This window comes from Ursus americanus, chromosome 35, assembly GCF_024610735.1.
Source record: "Ursus americanus isolate L20-20 chromosome 35, mUrsAme1.1.p, whole genome shotgun sequence".
In the NCBI taxonomy this organism is placed as follows: domain Eukaryota; kingdom Metazoa; phylum Chordata; class Mammalia; order Carnivora; family Ursidae; genus Ursus; species Ursus americanus.
The window spans coordinates 27,369,259-27,383,174 of record NC_142161.1 but is presented as its reverse complement, the minus strand read 5'-3'; the positions used below and the strand labels follow the sequence as shown (position 1 = coordinate 27,383,174).

The 13,916-nt window shown below is 38.8% G+C and overlaps 1 protein-coding gene across 9 annotated transcripts in view; it reads left to right on the top strand.

The window, feature by feature from the left end:
- The window catches only part of NIN (ninein), a 93,679-nt gene extending 82,014 nt beyond the window's left edge, over positions 1 to 11,665 (top strand). For 6 of the 9 annotated variants that reach the window (XM_087858998.1, XM_045798696.2, XM_045798687.2 and 3 more), the window contains 3 exons: positions 1,302 to 1,502; positions 4,804 to 4,917; positions 7,105 to 11,665. In XM_087858998.1, the coding sequence (XP_087715124.1) occupies positions 1,302 to 1,502; positions 4,804 to 4,917; positions 7,105 to 7,314 (525 nt within the window). In that variant the 3' untranslated portion in view covers positions 7,315 to 11,665. The other 3 variants (XM_045798714.2, XM_045798704.2, XM_045798726.2) reach the window with 2 other exon arrangements.
- The last annotated feature ends 2,251 nt before the right edge of the window (positions 11,666 to 13,916 follow it).

Genomic DNA, 13,916 nt, shown 5'->3' with positions numbered 1-13,916 from the left:
TTGTCTGTGGCTAACCTGTACCTAGAACTCTGTGGTTGGAACTAGCAGAGAAGGGTGCAGTTCTCTGCCTGAGATAGTGTGTGAAGGTAGACATTCTCTTTCAATGAATTTCACAGCATGGAGATGTCTCATTAGACCCCTTGTTCACGTAATCATTTCTACTGACTGTAACAGCTAATAAATATGTAAGAGCCAATATTCATTTCCATTTTGCTTTAACTATGGAGTATGTCTGTTTACATTTACACCAGGATTTTCCTCAATATTTAAAATCATCCTGCGGATATAAAATCATAGGATCATAATTCTCCCTATTTTTTTTCCTGCAAATAAAATGGTGGGTTTCTGAATCTATAACTAGAAAATTTTGAAATGGGTAATCTCCCACCTCAGAAGTTTAGATTTAAGAAAATGGATAGTGGCTCTGAAGTTTCGTGATGTGTAATTAGAGTTGTGTCTTGGAGGCCCTTTTCCCTTCTCACAAGCCTGGAGGAGCTGCTTCTTGAGTCTGGTACTTGGTCATGTTCATTGCATGCCTTCTGTGGAGTCCTCTGTCTGCTGAATGTGTCGACAGATGTGGAGCGGCATGCCTCACTGGCCAATGCAGTGCGTTCTCCTTTTTCCTCTCCCCAGCTTTAGCATGTGATACACGTATCATTTCCTCATTGTCTTGTACAGATACTTCTGTTCCATGCACTCCAATTCCCAGGGATTCTAGGATATCACCTTTGTCCCAGAATTGCTTATCTTATAGTGCTATTTAAGAGTTTAACATTGATAAACTAAATTAGGGTAAAATCATTTTAGATAGGAGATTCTTTGAAAAAATGGCTCTCCTGGAAAATATGTAGTCCTTGAACATTTGTTTTGAAGAATCTTTATGAATGGTAAGTGGCAAAACCCGAAAGCATAACCACTTTCTCCCCTTTGCTTACTCCAACCCTGCCGGTGTTTGGTTTGTTTAAAGAGGCATAATTAAATGTTCTAGGGGAAGGAGACAATGAAGTAGAGCCCAGACACCTCCTGTGTATGCTGTACCTCATGCCCATATAGCCGTCACTGAAGAGTGAGGAAGCACAGTGTGTTAAGTCGAAACTAATTATAATATCTGCTAAGGAAAATGATGCTTCCCCATTACTTCTACTCAAGTCATGTACTGTCTGTCCTGTTTTCAAGTTTTCAGTGGGTCTGAGAGGTCATTAATGAATCCATCAGCTCCATTCACTCTGCTTGACACTTTCAAGAGTAGCTCTGTGCTGGAAAGCACTGCCGCTGACCCGGGCTTTGCCTCTGTCCTCCAGATGCAGCACCGGAGGTCCACTGTGATGCCTAGCCCATCCCCTCGTGCTTGGGATCTCCAGCTGCGCCAGCAGCAAGCCTGTCCGACGGTGCCCAGGGAGCAGTTTTTGCAGCTTCAACACCAGCTGCTGCAGGCAGAGAGGACAAACCAGTGCCTGCAGGAGGAACTTGAAAACAGGACCTCCGAAACCAACACACCACAGGTATGAGGCTCGCTCTTTCCTAATGGTTAACCTGTTTATGGGAAAGCTATACAGTTCAAAGGTGGGGATCAAGAACCCAAATCTGTCAGAGAGCTCCACCTTACCTGTATGACAGATCCACAGAACTGCAGTGTTATGTGGGGGTTTTGTTTTGGGTTTTTTTGCAGTGATGCTCTTGCACTCTCAGCTTCAAAGCTGGGGAACAAAGTGTTCTGGGTCTCCTTGCACATCTGTAATCGAAGTATCAGGATCACTTGAGCATAGTGTACAACTGACCTAATGTTTTTTGACTTAACATTTGTCCGATGCCAAAAATATTACAGAATTCAAGTGCAACTCTAGGATATGCATTATTAACAAAGAGGGGTGCAGCCTGCTGAGTTCCATAGAATTTACAAGTGGGGACTTTAAACAACTAATAGTGTAGTCAGTGACTTGAGTTGATGTATTTCGTTTAATTTTTAAGAATGATCGAGTTTGAAAACCTCTTGTTAAGAAAGTAAACATCTTTTCCCCTTTCCTTTGAATTAGCATTATCCTAGCTCACTACAGTCACAATCTGATACAACCGGGTTTTCAAATCGTTCTCTTACATGTTTTCATAGTCAAGCCTTTTCGGAAGTCTCTTAATGCTTTTTGCTTGCCCTATTTGTTTATTCAGAATGAGGACTAAAACAAAAAATACTACTTAGTTTGTATAATTCTAAATTCATTCTGGTTTGGATGCTTTTCTTCTGTTGTCTCTCAGTGGACTTTTAATAAGGAATTTCTCCACCCCCTTTTCTGTAAGCGTCTCAGAGTGCTTTGCAATGTCAAGTTAGCACTGTAATTAGACCCTGGGGCAGTTCTGTCTTCCTCTTCTAGTAGTATAGATCTGTGCTTTGTCATGATCTGCTGCTGTCACCTAGTCTTTCAAGCAAAACCTTAAAATTCTTTTTGTCTTTCGTGCTTTAAAAATCCACGTTTTTGGAAGTTTCCTCTATTCCACCTCAGTTTCCAAATTGTGCTGGTGGAGTGGGGAGCTGATGCTTCAGCAATTCATTACAGAACTCAATTATAAAACCTTGACTTCAGTTTTTAACAGACATTTTAAACCGAAGGATTAGGTGAAGATTTTATCCACTGCTTTCTCATCCACACTGTTTTCAAAGCACGCTCTTCCACCCCACCTGCCGATGTTTAAAAATAATATCCTTCCACTCCAATTACTTCAGGATAGGTTAGACAAAAACTGTTAAGGACAAAATCTTAAAAAAAAAAATTCTCCAGCCGGACGGCAGAGTGACTAGAATGCCACTGCAGACTCTATTTCTGGTAACTGAGCTGATGCTAATTTTAAGATGACAAAATATCTGCATGTTGCCTCTGTGTGTGGAGTGATGTGATTTTTTCTGTCTCTGTGTTGCTTTGCTTGCATATGTGGTGTTAATGTGTGTGCTTTTAAAAACTGTTTGCATTATAAGTGTGTGAATTTAGACTCCTCCCAAAACATCATCTTGACATCAGGGTGAAGTGTACCACTTGCCTTCTTTCTCTAGGCCTTGCTACCGGAGCAGCGAGCAGTGCATGCAGATTCCTACAGAAGGATTGGGCACCTGTGAAAACTGGGCTGCTAGTGATGACATTTGTTACCATGGCAGATATTCAAATGCACACCCCCACGCACACCCCCCCCACACAGAGACATAAGCTGAAAAATGGTTTGGAATCAAGTGCTCTTTTAAATTATTATTATTATTAAGCCTTTGCAGTATTATGTCTCTTATTTATTGTAGAAATGACAGACTTTGTGAATCAAATTCACAAATTTCAGCTTGTTTTGAATCGTTTTATTTATACCATTTAAAGAGTGTGGACTTGAGATTCTTAAAAGGATGTATTCTATATATATTTTCTCATTCCGTATGCTGTAACTATTTTTAACAAGAGGTACTACTTTTATATATGGAATTTGAAGAAAATTTGGGTTATTTATACTGTTTTGTATTAAGATGTATAATGCTCTTTTGACAGGAAAAAGGAAAATTTTGACAATAAAATAAATTTTAAATATATGACTGACTTTGTTTTTCCTCTTTTGCCCTGTTCCATGTTCTTAGAGTTACCTGTTATGGTTTTTTTTGTTTTGTTTTTTTCAGGCAAGTAGAAATCGGGCATTTCCCACTTACGTTTGAACTTTAAAAAGCCATTATATCTTTTAAAATACAGTATGTTTTAAAGCTAGATGTTCTCACAGCCTGATTTCTTGAGGTTTACTTTCTGCATTAGACTTTACCTACTATAATTTTTGTCTTTAAATTAGTCACATGGTTTAGTTGCTTATATTTGAGTAAATGCTGTTATTTTATCCAAACAAATGTTGGCTTCCAACCCACGTTTGGTCATTCTGCATGCTTTTAAAAGAAGTTATACCATCAACCATTAACACCTGAGTTTCGCATAAACATTTGAAGAACCTTTTAAAATCTGAAATTCCTTATATGGACATTTTAGTGGCCTGCCGGGAGGGGCAGTTGGTTGCACTCTAAATCTGTGGGTCCTTGGGCTCTCCAAACCCCACACAACTCCTTAATCCATCACTGTTGTGTGAGGAGAGGAGGGGCACCCAGGGGTCTTCTGTCCTCTTGTTTTATCTAGGAATCATGTGTGGGGAGAGGATTCTTAATTTTAAATCTTTTATGATAAACCCATCCTCAGTGCAGATGTTTGCTTCACACTGACAAGTCACATTGGGAAACAGATGACTACAGTAACTGGCAGGAAGAGGCTGATTGTTACGAGGAAAGGAACACTCACACACACTCTGACAGTAACCGGCCATTTCACACAGGAGAAATGGACACGCACATTGCAAGCTGACTGGACTTGTTAGGTGATGCTGAATAAACTCAGTTTTGTTTTATTCTTGAGAGACCCACCGTATGGCAAAGGCCCAAATCACAGATGGAAGGTTGATAACCATAGTTTAATTTACTTTGGATACCTATTTTACTAGAAGAGATGCACAGAGGTACTAAGTTATGGGTTTTAAGAATATTGCTTTATCTCAGGGGAAGATGGTAACACAGGTAAGATTTTTTTTTTAAATCTTTGATTCTCTGATAGGATTTCTTTTCTAACATGCAACCCATGCGTTGTGCAGAACCCCCATTTCACCAGAAATCCACCCTTCCAGTTACAAAGGCAAACATTTCCTGTCCTTTCTCTAGGCATCTTCTGGGGAAAAATAAATTACTAGTGTTTTCTTTTCAGTATGGCATGATTTTCAAATGATAATACCCTTTTTTTTTCTTCGCTTCAGGGAAACCAGGAACAACTGGTGACTGTCATGGAGGTACGGATGATGGAAGTTGAACAGAAATTGAAACTGGTGAAAAGGCTTCTTCAGGAGAAAGTGAATCAGCTCAAAGAACAAGTGAGCCTCCCGGGTCACCTCCACCCACCCACCTCACATTCCACGTTTCACGCCAGTTTTCCATTCCTTTATCGCCACTAACTTGTTCACTTTTGTTGTCACATAAAGGCAAATTCTACTACAAATGTACAGAATTTAGGATTTGCTCTCCCCCATACCATACCACTCCAGAAGGATGAATTCTGTATTCTACATTATTTTCCCAAAGCTCTTTTAAGACCAGTTGGTCCACAATTTTAAAAATGTACGTTTGCTAACAGAGACTGATGCAGACCTAACGAATTGATTCCTAACAAAGTTCAGCAGCTCAAATTCAATTTTTGTAGATTTTTTGCCCAAGATAGGAAACGTTCTATTTAAATAATGTATATTGGTAAAAAATTGGGGGATAATAAATGGAACTTCAGCTTTCCTGTTTGCAACAGTTATGGTGACCTCAAAAAGTACCTTACAGCTATAACCAGATCCCAAAGGCTGTCCTCTGAATTAGAATAGGGACCCTGGATTCCAGGACCACGATGCAGACTGATCCTTTTCACCTGCTGGTGGCAGGTGTGGCCTGGGTTTAGAAAGTATTTGTGTAACCACTGATGACATGCAAAAAAGAACTACTTGATAGGAATGTGTTAATAGTGCTTTCGAAACTGAAATTAAGAACTGAGGGGCAGGGGCAGAAATTGTCCTACCTGGTTTTCTAGATATATAAAACTTAAGAAGAATAATCCCAAGAGAAGATCTCAATGCAGAGGCAGACTGGAACTTTCCTTTGCCCAATGTCTTAAACACAAAATAGAAAGAAAGGAAAGTTTTACACAAAAGCATTTATTCTATCCTTTAATCACTCACTCAGAACATAGCTGCTACCGTGCCAAGTCTTGTTCTAAGCACCAGAGAACAGCAGAGAACAAAACAAAATCCTGCCTGTGTGGAATGCAGTTCACATACAACGTGTCAAGCATTTGGCAAGATGGTAATTTTGAAAATAAAATGGGGTCCACTTCAGCAGAGGGAAACAGAAGAAATACTTGATCCAACTTGGGTTTAAAGCAAGTTTCCTGCAGGCCTCTTAAACCAATTACTGATGCAGAGTAAGATTTGAACAGGTGAAGAGATGTGAGAAGGGCACTGTAGGCTCTGGGAACGTCACACAGTTATGGCAACATGTGGGGTGTGGACATCTACAGACGTTTTGGCATTAACAGTTCATACTGTCCTGAGAGAAGCAGAAGAAACTAGAGCAACGGAGGAGGCAGCAGAGAGCCTTAGGTGCTGAGCTGCGGAGCGTGAATTTCATTCTGTCGGTGATGAGGAGCCATCAAAGTGTTTTTTAAAAGGAAGGAAGGAAGGGAGAGGGGGAGGGGTGAAAAGTTGTCCTAGGACAGCTCAGTAGTGGAGGTCAGTATGTTGCACCTGCCAGTCATCTTGGTCCTGGGTTTCAGTGTCACCGTCTTTACCATTGCCTTTTGAAATAAATTAGCTAAGCACAAGTTGTTCTTTATTCCCTTAAACCTCTATACTTTTAGATGCCCTGTTAAAACTGGGTGTAAAATGAGGTGTAATGAGGGAAGGGGGATTGGAATACATTAATAGGAACCAGAATAAAAGTATCCCAAGGCTGCTGACAAATTTTCCCACCCCAACCTAGACTATATATTCTAACCCTAAAAATTAAAATGTATCTTCTAAACAAGCGCTACCGTGCAAAAGAGGAGGAGTTAAGGAAAAGTGACTGCCCCATTCTCACCTCTTTGTTGTATGTAATACGTGGACCAAATTTGAAAATAATCAGGTTACAGCCATGAATGTTCTTAGCAGATGCTTAAGCTTCCCAGAGTTAAAGTTCATACCCTGTACCTCCGAAGCGATAAAAATATTTTGATATTTTGTAGAGAATGAAAAAGTGGTAACACCTAATTTATTTAGGTGGAAAGGGACTTTGATTTTTGAGCCTTTGAATATCAATCTGTTCTTTTTATTAGTGGCTTCTACAAACATTATGCAAAGAAACAGCTTGGTATAAGTGAATTTGCTCTTTTTGTATCCCTGATGCCAGGTCTGATGTCAAACCTGTGTTGTAAAATAAAATATGATTGATAGACGTCATTTGCCTTTATGAACTGTCCTAATGTCACACCCTTAAACTTAATTACAGAAATGGAGTCAAGATGTTTCTGGTTCTGTTTCTAGCTCTGCAAGAATACTAAAGCAGATGCAATGGTGAAGGATTTGTATGTTGAAAATGCCCAGTTGTTGAAAGCTCTGGAAATGACTGAACAGCGACAAAAAACAGCAGAGAAGAAAAATTACCTCCTAGAAGAGAAGATTGCCAGCCTCAGTAATATAGTCAGGAATCTGGCACCAGCACCGCTGACTTCTACGCCTCCCTTGAGGTCATAGCCAAGCCAAAGGAGACACACAGATTTGTGCACTTTACTGAAATGGACGGAACATTTCAGTAGGTTCTCTCAACCTTTTTTTTTTTTTTAAACCTTTAATGGTTTAAAGTTAAGCTCAACCTAAAACTGCCAGCAACAGAACTGGAGTCTCCATTCATTATAATTAGTTTTTTAAAGAGACCAAATTATTCCCAATTTTGAATTTTTAAAAAATATCCTAATAGCCACCAAAAAGGTAGATGTATGAACACAATGCAAGAATCCCCAGTTCTGAATGAGTTTTTTTTTTAATTATGTACAAAGCTATGTGTAAATTCCAGATATTTAAAGTTTAAGATCTGATTAGTTTATTGTCTGATCTTTATTTAAACAACAAATGTATGTCTTCTTATACATTCAAATATGGAACAGTCATTCCGTTTCTAATAATTTTGGTTCTTTGGTGACAGACCCTGGGCTCAATAACCACAGAGGTCAGAAAAGCCAGAGACCATAGTACTCTACCTTCTAACACTTTTGACAGTATTTCCACTCTTGATGTATTATAGATGTAAAACTGATTTATTCAACTGCCCTGTTAACTAATGTTAAAACTGTACTTTCTTCAAACATTTTTTTTTTCCTTCTTAGAAGTTTCATTTGGGGAGCTTATCTTCTAAAAAATGGATAAAGCCATGTTCTTAAAGCATTTGAACTATAGGGAAAGCACTGAACAAATCACTTTGGAGGAAACAGCTACTTTTAGAAGAGAAATAAGCAAACCATGTGGGTTTCTCTCAAGACTCGGGGTTCATGAACTTACATTTAGGGTTGCTTCAAGAACTCAGGGAACAATACTTTGAATGATCTTCCTGAAACACTGTAGGGCCTCTTCAAGAATTTGAAATGCATAAACCATGTGACCTTATTTGTCTTATATTTAGAGCTATACCATGGATTTTTATTTCTACCTTTTTCGTGAATTTACTCTTCTGAAAAGCCTTGATTTTAGAGTTAAAAACTTACGGAAGAGTTATTTGCTTGTTTAACATAAGTTAAAATTTCCATGCTTCCTATTCTTCCAGCACTTCAAATCGGATCATAAAATTTCTTACTCTGATTAGCCCTGGCATGCCATCTGAGGTAAAAGAGTGCCAGGGAGGATTTTCCATTCAGTTCCCAACACCTGAGCTTTATAGAGCAGGTGACATTTTTAGGATGGGTAATTATTTTCCCCCAAATCAAATCTTTGCTGCTTAGCCTCCTTCAGCCAGCCAGCAGCTGGTGGAGGACTTCTGGTTAGGACACTCACAAAGCTCACTCTAGTCACCTAGCCAGCCAGCCGCTGGTGGAGGACTTCTGGTTAGGACACTCACAAAGCTCACTCTAGTCACCTAGCCAGCCAGCCGCTGGTGGAGCACTTGGGGTTAGGACACTCACAAAGCTCACTCTAGTCACCTAGCCAGCCAGCCGCTGGTGGAGGACTTGGGGTTAGGACACTCACAAAGCTCACTCTAGTCACCTAGCCAGCCAGCAGCTGGTGGAGGACTTGGGGTTAGGACACTCACAAAGCTCACTCTAGTCACCTAGCCAGCCAGCCGCTGGTGGAGCACTTGGGGTTAGGACACTCACAAAGCTCACTCTAGTCACCTAGCCAGCCAGCCGCTGGTGGAGGACTTCGGGTTAGGACACTCACAAAGCTCACTCTAGTCACCTAGCCAGCCAGCCGCTGGTGGAGGACTTGTGGTTAGGACACTCACAAAGCTCACTCTAGTCACCTAGCCAGCCAGCCGCTGGTGGAGGACTTCGGGTTAGGACACTCACAAAGCTCACTCTAGTCACCTAGCCAGCCAGCCGCTGGTGGAGGACTTGGGGTTAGGACACTCACAAAGCTCACTCTAGTCACCTAGCCAGCCAGCCGCTGGTGGAGGACTTCTGGTTAGGACACTCATAAAGCTCACTCTAGTCACCTAGCCAGCCAGCCGCTGGTGGAGGACTTGGGGTTAGGACACTCACAAAGCTCACTCTAGTCACCTAGCCAGAGGCTGGTGGAGGACTTCGGGTTAGGACACTCACAAAGCTCACTCTAGTCACCTGTTTGTTTTTGTGGAACAGCAGTTAGATAAGAAAAATTCATTCTGATGTATTCCTGGAAGGCCACGCCCATCCATTTACAAGACAGGAAACAGCAAAAATCACACACTGCTTTATGGGCAGGAACCAATGATTCAAGCATACTGCCTAAGAAGTCATATAATGTTTAAAAATCTCAGAGTAACTTGCATCAAGCAGCTTTCAGGTTCCTCACGGCCTAACCACCTACTGGCCCCACCTGACGAGCTAGGGCAACACCGAAGTCCTCATTACCAGAGCTCTGACAAGGCATGGCCGTTGGTGGGACTGGAATCCACACTCATGAAGCAAACCTTTCCAGGTCTGGACAGCTCTTACTATCAGAAAGTCCTGATTTCCCCATGGAAAAATAATTAATTTTAGTCCTTCCCTATAATAAATAACCCTTCCAAACATGTGTGATATCATGCCTTCCCTAATCTTTCTTCCCAGAGCAAACAGTACTAGTGGACCCAGCTACTTGTATGGCATTGGCTTCAACAGAGAACGTTTTTTACTTAAAACTGTGGACAGACCTAGGCTACTAAGGTCATAAATAAACTATGCATCTGTGGTGTATTTATGTGATATGCTTCAAGTTACTCATGGTTATTACTATCAAAACTGAACACCAAGCAGATTTCTCAAATAACTGGCTTTAGCATGTGATCATGTGTTGTAATTTTTGTTATTTTCTACATTACAAAAAGCGTAGGTTAATTTCTCATAAATCTGTATTTATGTGTATATAAAATGCTGTGTAATGAATGTAAATATGACTTTCTGGAAAGTTTTAGACTACATTTAGAATCCCTTTATCCAAAATCAAAATGCTGCTCAAATGAAAGTTAATTGAATCAACACCTAGGTGCTTTATTTCTGGCTTTACTGCACTTAAAAGGAAAAAAGATCAACATGAGAAATAGTTACCTTAAATTCATACATTTGTGCAGCAGTTTATTTTTGTAGCCTAGGGTGGGAATTTAGTTGGCAATTTATAATAGCATTTACAGCTTTTAAAAAATCTTTTGAAGAGATTAAATTTGAACTTAGGTTTTGCTCTCAGACTTTATAATAGCACTCTTTAAAATCACAAGTAATGTATTCTTTTATAGGCGTTTAGCTACTTGTTTATTAAAAGCACTGGTTAAACTTTCTTTGGCTTAAGAGTTATTTAAATTAGTCTGAGAAGATGGGACATTCATTTCAAGGGAAGAGTCAGGTTTGCTTTTGCGATAATGTTACACTAGGACAGAGAAAACACGGACCACAAAACCTGCATTATTCTACTTTGCTTTCTTCTGCTTTTTAGAAGCCTGAACTCTTAAGCTCAAATTGTGAAGGGAGAAAAGCAGAGGGGGAGGGGTAGAACCGATCACAGTATTTTATTTATTTTTCTAAAACTCTTTTAAAAAACTAGATTTTAAAACTATTTTAAATGTGAATCCTTCCCAGAAGCTTCAAATACATTGTTTATATATATTTAATCTTGAGCGTATTTTACATAAATAGATCACAAAATCATAAGCTTTCAGGATATAGATGGAGCTCTTACAGGTCTAATGTTTCAATAATGTACAAATACCCACGTCAGGTATTATTATGAACTTTTTTTTTTAAAGAATGAATAAAAAGTCCACCTTATGGTGGACTTTAACATATGGGAATGAATTTATTTTTTTGATTTCTTTCTTTTTTTTTTTTCCTGAGTGAAGGAAAAGAGAAATAATGTTGCTATTGTCAGCATCTTAAAGGTATTTCCTATCAAGGCAAGGCTAAGTGCTTTGTAATAGTATTAAGCAAGTCTTGTTTTGAATGGATTACCTGTAACGGCTCATTGGAATGATATACAAGTAATGCCAAAAGCCAAGTCAAAGCCTAATAACCAAAGCATTCCATGTTTAAAACTTATTTATTGTATCATATTTGGACCTATTTGAACATCTCAGCACTCTAAAATAGAAAACTATTTTATGGCATATGATTAGCTGTTTAATAAAATTAACCTTCTATTTCTCAGCTTTTTTGAATGATTCAAGTTAACTTTATTCTTAGAGGAAGACATTTTCACACCACGATTTAAAGGAACACTAGTTTTGTGAAAAAACCCTGAGTTCATCAAAAGCCATCTGTAGGATTCATTTGAGAAAAAAAATTAATGTGAATGTGTTGATATCAACTTTGTATATTTCATCTCAGCCATTCTATCTTAAAGGTTTTAATGTCAGCTTAAAATGTAAATAAAGAATTTTGTAAACACGGCTCTTGTTTTCTATATGTTCTGAAATTTTATACAGTGTATGTTCATCATCGGTCTTTAGAGTAAAAGCATCAAAATACTGCACCAGACACATCATACAAATGCAGAATCGCTGCATCTACCCCAGACCTAATAAATCCTATTTTTCTGCATTTTAAGAAGATTCTCAAGTGATTTGTATGGGATTTAGAGCATCAGCCCTCCATTTCTGGCACAGAATTAATGACTTTTCCACCAGAAAGTCTGGGGTCCCTGTACCCTGTAGTGGTTCATAATTTATCTCCAGAATCCTGACTCCACCTCAGGTGAGGTCCTACTTGGGATTTTGGGGGCTTTGGAGGTGGCTTTGTTTCACTTTGCCATCCTTATGGGTGACTCAGACTTTTCTTAGTTGAGCTGTTTGTAAGTGATGAGATATATACAAGTAGACATAAAAGCCTGAAAATACATTAAATCACTACGCTGAATACTGAAATGTAGAATGGAAATGGTGGCCAAACTAGACCCATCTCATAAGCCTTGTTTAATTATTTTCAAAGCTTTTATATCAGCCTTACACTGCCTTTAGGAGGCAAGAGCTGTAATTATCCCCATTTTACAGATGAGTAAACTGAAACTTAAAGTTGTGACTTAAGTCCACACAGCCAGCTAAAAAGGCACTTAGGATTTAAGACCCTGATTTGTCTGTATTAATATGTTGCAACACTTCTATCAATTTCTACTAATGTCAAACAACATATAATCAGTGCTGAATATCTACCATGCATACTACAAAGGAAAATGTAAATCATTCCTGGTTTTGTTTCTGATTGAGTTGGGGTAGAGTAGAAAGATTTATGCACAAAAAATTAGAAAAAAAAATCCATACAGAAGATGGTTTTGTTGATGGATTCAGTACAACGGCATTAGGATAAGGAAGATTAGCATCTTCAGGTATTTTAATGTGAAATGGGGAAAGTTCTTCACCTACTGTGTTAAATGTAATTGTGTATGTACTTCACTGAGGTTAGTGTAACCTGTGTGTTTTGTAGTCTCTTATTCATCTTGAGTTCAAAAAGTCATATTTTCCCTCTGATATTAACTTTCCAATAATGGTTAGATTTTATCCAAAGGATCATAATTTTGACCAAAGGTATATAAATTATCTATAATTTATTGATTAAAATGTTAATCTAGATAAAATATGTTTAAGTCACGAAAGTGCTTTTTATTCACTGTTTGGTTTTACCTTATTTGCAAATCAGGAAAAATGACTAAACATCTTTAAAAAAAATTAAAATTCCACAAAGGGGAACTGTAAAACCGAATCAGTGAAATGTCAGCTAAAGAGTAGGCAACCAGGATGCCTGGCTGGCTTAGTCAGTAGAGTATTTGACTCTTCATCTCAGGGTCATGAGTTCAAGCCACACATTGCGTATAGAGCTTACTTAAGAAAAAACAAAAAATGGAGGCAACCACGTAAAGTCAAGCTAGATACGCTTATGTTAAAATATCTAATTCTGAATGATTGCACGAGATATGCTTCACCAGTTAAAGTAAAAGCCTAAACAGTCCTTACAGCCCAGATGAGCATTCACCAACCATTTTTCTTTCCTGTTTGGTCAAGATCTCAAGCAATACATAAGCGCCAACCCAGTCCCAGGCACTAAGATGTTATCCAGTATTACAATGCTATGGACAATAAAAACTGTCAGTGTTATAAGAAGACGCAAAAAAAAAAAAAAGCCTATGGAAATGTCCTAAATTAAAGGAGACTAAAGAGACATGACAACTAAATGCAATACCTACTCCTAGGCTGGAATTCTGTATTGGAAAAGCCAGCTGGAAATGGATGGTGTGGTAGAATATAGGATTATATCAATGTTAAATTTACTGAAGTTGATAATTAGTATGTTTATGTAAGGCTAAGGAAATATACACTTAAGTTTTTAGGGATGAAGAACCATAATGTATGCATCTTACTCACAAATGATTCAGAAACACAAAATTATACACATAAATTGGGAGGGGTGCCTGGGTGGCTCAATCAGTTGAGCATCCGACTTTTGATTTTGGCTCAGGTTGTGATCTCAGGGTCGTGAGATTGAGCTCCATGTTGGGCTCTGCACTCAGTGTGGAGTCTGCTTGTCCCTCTCCCTTTGCTCCTCCCCACACTCACTCATGCTCTCTCTTTCAAATAAATAAATGGCTAAATCTTTAAAAAAAAAAAACAGGGGAAGGGTATGCAAGGATTTGTAATATTCTCGCCACCT